Source organism: Mus caroli, chromosome 1 (assembly GCF_900094665.2).
Source record: "Mus caroli chromosome 1, CAROLI_EIJ_v1.1, whole genome shotgun sequence".
Classification (NCBI taxonomy): domain Eukaryota; kingdom Metazoa; phylum Chordata; class Mammalia; order Rodentia; family Muridae; genus Mus; species Mus caroli.
This window is the reverse complement of record NC_034570.1, coordinates 82,404,239-82,409,435: the sequence shown is the minus strand read 5'-3', so window position 1 is coordinate 82,409,435 and position 5,197 is coordinate 82,404,239. Positions and strand designations below refer to the sequence as shown.

General features: G+C 57.2%; 1 protein-coding gene across 2 annotated transcripts; it reads left to right on the top strand.

The window, feature by feature from the left end:
• Nucleotides 1-251: 251 nt before the first annotated feature.
• Nucleotides 252-3,416, top strand: Gbx2 (gastrulation brain homeobox 2). 2 transcript variants are annotated; one of them, XM_021171593.2, is made up of 2 exons: nt 252-1,191; nt 2,237-3,416. In XM_021171593.2, the coding sequence occupies exons 1-2, from the start codon at nt 669-671 to the stop codon at nt 2,758-2,760; spliced, it is 1,047 nt and encodes a 348-aa protein (XP_021027252.1). In that variant the 5' UTR covers nt 252-668; the 3' UTR covers nt 2,761-3,416. The 2 variants fall into 2 exon arrangements, with proteins under 2 accessions (XP_021027252.1, XP_021027261.1); XM_021171602.2 differs by having other exon boundaries at nt 592-1,256; nt 2,237-2,911.
• The last annotated feature ends 1,781 nt before the right edge of the window (nt 3,417-5,197 follow it).

Here is a 5,197-nt window from a genome sequence, read left to right as displayed (position 1 = left end):
GGTAGCAAGGGTCCCTCTTAAGTTTGCTCCGCGCGGTGCAAAGGCTCCAGCTCCCAGGCCAGCACGCTCCAACGGTGGCGCCCGCAGTCCGCTCGCGGCCCGCCTGCGTGAAGGGGGCGGAGCCCTAATTTCGCCCCGCCTTCCCCTGAATAGCAAATAGGAGTTGGTGCTCGGTCCCACGTGACACGAGCTCCGCTGGGCAGCTGGCAAAATGTGAATGAGAAAGAGGAGCGCGATTTAAAGGTGCTGGCGGCGCCCGCCAGAGACAAGTGCGCCGGCTTCGCGCGCTCCCCAGCCGCCCGTGGGAGACGACGGAGTGCGGGACGGACAGACGGACGCACGCACTGCTGGTAGCTGGGCCGAGACCTGCAGACGCGAAGCGCGCGCGTTCCGACGGGCTAGCAGCCGAGAGCGGTTCCGGCGAACGTGAGGTCCCCGGCGCCCTCTCCATCCCGGGCGCACGGCCTCATCGCGCTCGGTGGCTGCACCCGCGCAGGCCGGGTATGCTGCGGGTCCTGCACTGAGGGGCGGCGGCGGCGTCTGCGCTCTGGGCACCGCTCGGCCCCTGCCCGGAGTTCCCGGTGGTACTCCCAGCGTCCGGAGGGCTTCCAGGCGGCGGCGGGACACGGGGACTTTTCGTCTCTCCCTGGCTTCTCCCGAACGCGTCTATGAGCGCAGCGTTCCCGCCGTCGCTGATGATGATGCAGCGCCCGCTGGGGAGTAGTACCGCCTTCAGCATAGACTCGCTGATCGGCAGCCCGCCGCAGCCCAGTCCCGGCCATTTCGTCTACACCGGCTACCCCATGTTCATGCCCTACCGGCCGGTGGTGCTGCCGCCACCGCCGCCACCGCCTCCCGCGCTGCCCCAGGCTGCGTTGCAGCCCGCTCTGCCGCCCGCGCACCCTCACCACCAGATCCCCAGCCTGCCCACCGGCTTCTGCTCCAGCCTGGCGCAGGGCATGGCGCTCACCTCCACGCTCATGGCCACTCTGCCCGGCGGCTTCTCTGCGTCGCCCCAGCACCAAGAGGCGGCGGCTGCCCGCAAGTTCGCTCCACAGCCGCTACCCGGAGGCGGCAACTTCGACAAAGCCGAGGCGCTCCAAGCGGATGCGGAGGACGGCAAAGCCTTCTTGGCCAAGGAGGGCTCGCTGCTCGCCTTCTCTGCGGCCGAAGCGGTGCAGGCGTCGCTCGGTGAGTCGGCGGCGCGCGCAGCCGGAACGCGGGGACGGGAGGGAGTGGGGGCGGGCCAGCTCCGGGTTCCCGCCGAGACCCGGGGGACGAGGCCGCGCCCCCGCCCGACCTCTGCGGGAATAGCTGGAGGAGTTGCGGTGATGCCCACCGGAGCTTTCCAATAGGGCATTTAACGTCAAGCAACAAGCAGGATCCTGGGGAAAGGAGGCGTTTAGAGCTCTCCTGCTAGCTACTCCAGGCCACACATCTGGTGGTGTTTGGCAGGCACACACACACACACACACACACACACACACGCTGTGATGATTGAGGGTCCTTGGTGTGTTGCAACCTTAAAGAGAGGCCTATTGGGCTGGTTTTTTTCTTTTTTCAGTTGCACATGTACCCAAGAGAGTCCAGACTCAAATATCTTCACTGGGTTCTCTGTTCATCCAAGAGAATCAGATTCCTGCGAGGCTGTGTGTGTGTGTGTGTGTGTGTGTGTGTGTGTGTGTGTGTGTGTGTGTGTGTGTGTACATGCACGCACTAGGAACTATAGGGTGGGAAACTTCTAAGGAGACACAAATGATCTGTCTCAAGAAAGCTGCGGGCTGGCATCGGCCCTACACCACTCACATCTGCTGTGAAATTGAGGCTCACTTAATTTTAGTTGTTCAGATGGTGGTGGGGAGGATCATGAACTCCCCCTTGGTCTTCAAACAGTCCTGGACCCCGGGGAAACAAAGGGGATGTTCTCTTGGGCCTCAGGTCCGAGCAGCATCCTGATACTTAAGCTGTTAGAGGCTGGGAGGGTGAGCGGGAGACATGGCAGCCCCTTGAGTGATGGTTCTGGGCAAAGGGCCGTCGCCTCTACTGTCTCCTCCTCTCCTTTGAGCTTTTTCTCACGCTCCCCCCCCCCTTCCTCAAAGGCCAGGAAATCGCAATGTGTTAATGTGGTAGAAAGACAATCTGCTGGGGGGAGATAGGGGTGAGGTGCCCAAGTGGGAAGGGACTGGGGAAGGCAGTGTTCAAAATGTAATAAAATGCCGTTTGGTTTTGCTTTCAGTCGGGGCTGTCCGAGGGCAAGGGAAAGACGAGTCAAAGGTGGAAGATGACCCGAAGGGCAAGGAGGAGAGCTTCTCTCTGGAGAGCGATGTGGATTACAGCTCGGATGACAATTTGCCTGGCCAGACTGCTCATAAGGAAGAAGACCCCGGCCACGCACTGGAGGAGACCCCGCAGAGCGGCGGTGCGGCAGGCAGCACCACGTCCACAGGCAAGAACCGGCGGCGGCGGACTGCCTTCACCAGTGAACAGCTGCTGGAGCTGGAGAAAGAATTCCACTGCAAAAAGTACCTCTCCCTGACCGAGCGCTCACAGATCGCCCATGCCCTCAAACTCAGCGAGGTGCAAGTAAAAATCTGGTTCCAGAACCGCCGGGCCAAGTGGAAACGTGTCAAGGCAGGCAACGCCAATTCCAAGACGGGGGAGCCCTCTCGGAACCCCAAGATTGTCGTCCCCATCCCTGTTCACGTTAGCAGGTTCGCTATTCGAAGTCAACACCAGCAGCTGGAGCAGGCCCGACCCTGAGGGCCCAGCCAGGGTGGACACCACTATGGAGAGGCCCTAACACCTGAGGGAACCCGTGTCAGACTCCACTGTTTAAAGCAGAACTCAGAGACACCTCCTAGATGTGGACATCCCAAGCAAATTGAGAGTATATTCATTAGACGGGCTTAAAGGGGGCTACAGCCACACCAGAAGATACACTAAATATTTATTATACAACCCTACTTTGTACATAGATCTCTATATAGACTGGATCTCAGCTGCAGTGTTTTGAAAGGGATAGGATCAAATCTCTCTCCTTACACTTTCCAGATGAAACAAAACCACCACTGTACTCTGTTGCCTTCAGCGACCACCTTCCCATACGTGCCCAAAGGTAAACAGGAGACACAAGGACAAACACTGCGGTTTAATCTTATTGTTATTTTTTGTTTGTTTGTTTCTCTTTTGGCTTTTTGAGTTGAGTGCAGAGCAGTCGGTTGTTTATGGAGCAATCTAGGACTCTGCTCTGCTCGTTTGCTTTGCCTGGCTGTCTTTCCTGGGCTTGTATATCCTATCTGAGCCATGTCGGAAGCACGTCTCCGTTGTGTTTAATTTATTTCAATGTAGCTTATTTTCATATAAGTTATGACATTTAAACAATCTCAGTCTTGTGAATAATAAAAAAAAAGGCAAGGAAAAACTATAAGCTTAATCCTTGGGGCCTCGTTAGAGTGCCCACCACCTGGGCATCTCGAGGGCACTACCAATGTGTGGTCAGCTAAGTGACTTGAGACCAGGATGGAGGCTTACTGGCCATAAGCCAAGTAGCACCTGAACAAGCTTTTAATTGGAGAGGAAAACTGTGATTTTAAGGAAGCCTAGTTTTCATCTTAGGAATCTTGCATGTCTTTATCTATTATAGCTTGGGGACTGACAAACTTTGGCCAGAAGAGGAGGGAAAGCAAGCTCGGGTAGTAGGGGTTTGTACAGACACAGGGGCTCCAAATCCGAGGCAGCCAGGGAAGAAACGCGTTTCCTAAGAAGAAACTCCGACCCTAAAAGCAGCGGTCTTTGCTGGCTCTCAGGGCCTCGGATCCATAAATCAGGCTACAGGCGTTATCTTCCGACAGGAGCCGGAACCCAGCAAGCCCTGCCTGGCTTCCCGGCAGCTCTGGTCTTGGAGGAGGGCTGTAAGCTCCAAGGCCCCCCGCACCTCCCCCTCCAGGCGGGGTCAGAAGGGGCGTGCCCTGACCACTGCCCCACCCCAAGGGCGCTGGGAACCTCGCCCCTCGAAGGGAGAAATGGGGAAGGGTCCGTGGTGAGTTGATGGTGGGTTGGTGCACTGAAACCTAAGATTAGGGCGTCTTTCTTCCTTGGAAGAGCGACCTGTAAAGCGCGAGAGGGGTGTGACCTGCCCCGCTCCTCCCCCTCTAACTTTAGTGCTGCGACCGAAGCGGGAAGCGGGGTCGGTGCTCAAAGTATCCAGAGAGATGCCAGGGCCTTGCGCTCCTAAAACTCCCCGAAGCGTGGAGCAGGCTAGTGACGGTGACCACGGTGCCCAAATCTGTCTAGCCGTTAAACCTGCAGCCCAAAGAGAAACTAGTGACCCTGCTACATCAACTTTTCAAATAGAAGGATAGGGAACCCTCAGCAACGCAGCTGTGTGTCGTGCTCTCTGGTCCTAGTCCAAGAAGGGGAGTCGCGGCGCTCTGGGTCAATACTGACTTAATTTATTCCACTTTGCACTGATCACCTCTCAGCCCCACAAGGATCGGGACCTAGAGGCCTCGTCCCGAACTTCAGGCCTTCAGGCGCAGGGTGGAGGGCTGGAGTCATCCAGTATTGGTTTGCATCTGAATGTTTCCAGGGTGGGGAAATGCCCCGGGCTTGGGGTTTTAAACCCAGTGTAAGGCAGTGGCCTTTACTTCTAAGGTTAGAGCCTGCTCTAGAAAGCTCTGGAGTTCCCTGCTGTTCTCCATGAGGAGCCTCAGGAAAGCAGGGGTGCGGGGTGGGGGTGGGGGCTGTGCATCCTGCACAGACACACCAAGCCTATATTATTCAGGGGATCCCCAGGTTCTCCTTACAAGTGTGCCCAGAGCCCTGGTCATCCGTGGGCACTAGCTACTTCTGCCAGATTCTCACTGACTGGTGTCAGGGCGGGTGCTGAAAATTCTAGGTCCTAAGGGACTCCAAGCCCTCTTTTCTACATACACGACAACCTGGACTAGTCCTTCGATGGAATACGTGGGTGTCCGCGGAGGGCCTGGGACCGTGAAAAGAGTCCAGCCCAGCCCTGGATGAGATGCCAGGTGCGATGCCTTCTCCTATTCCAGGGGCACTCAGAACTCAACGCTCTCCTGGATCCCAGGGTGCCCTCTTATATACCTGTCCACCACACTAGAGGTAAATAACTCCTACCAGCTTCTCTCCCAAAGCCTTTGTCATGGGTGGGCAGCACAGAGGATAAAAAACCTTC

Bases quoted from the DNA above. Each gene is read 5' to 3' on its own strand.
- Gbx2 (XM_021171593.2), top strand. From the start codon at position 669: ATGAGCGCAGCGTTCCCGCCGTCGCTGATGATGATGCAGCGCCCGCTG. The intron at 1,192-2,236 runs GTGAGTCGGCGG...TTTTGCTTTCAG, and splicing joins AGCGGTGCAGGCGTCGCTCG to TCGGGGCTGTCCGAGGGCAA.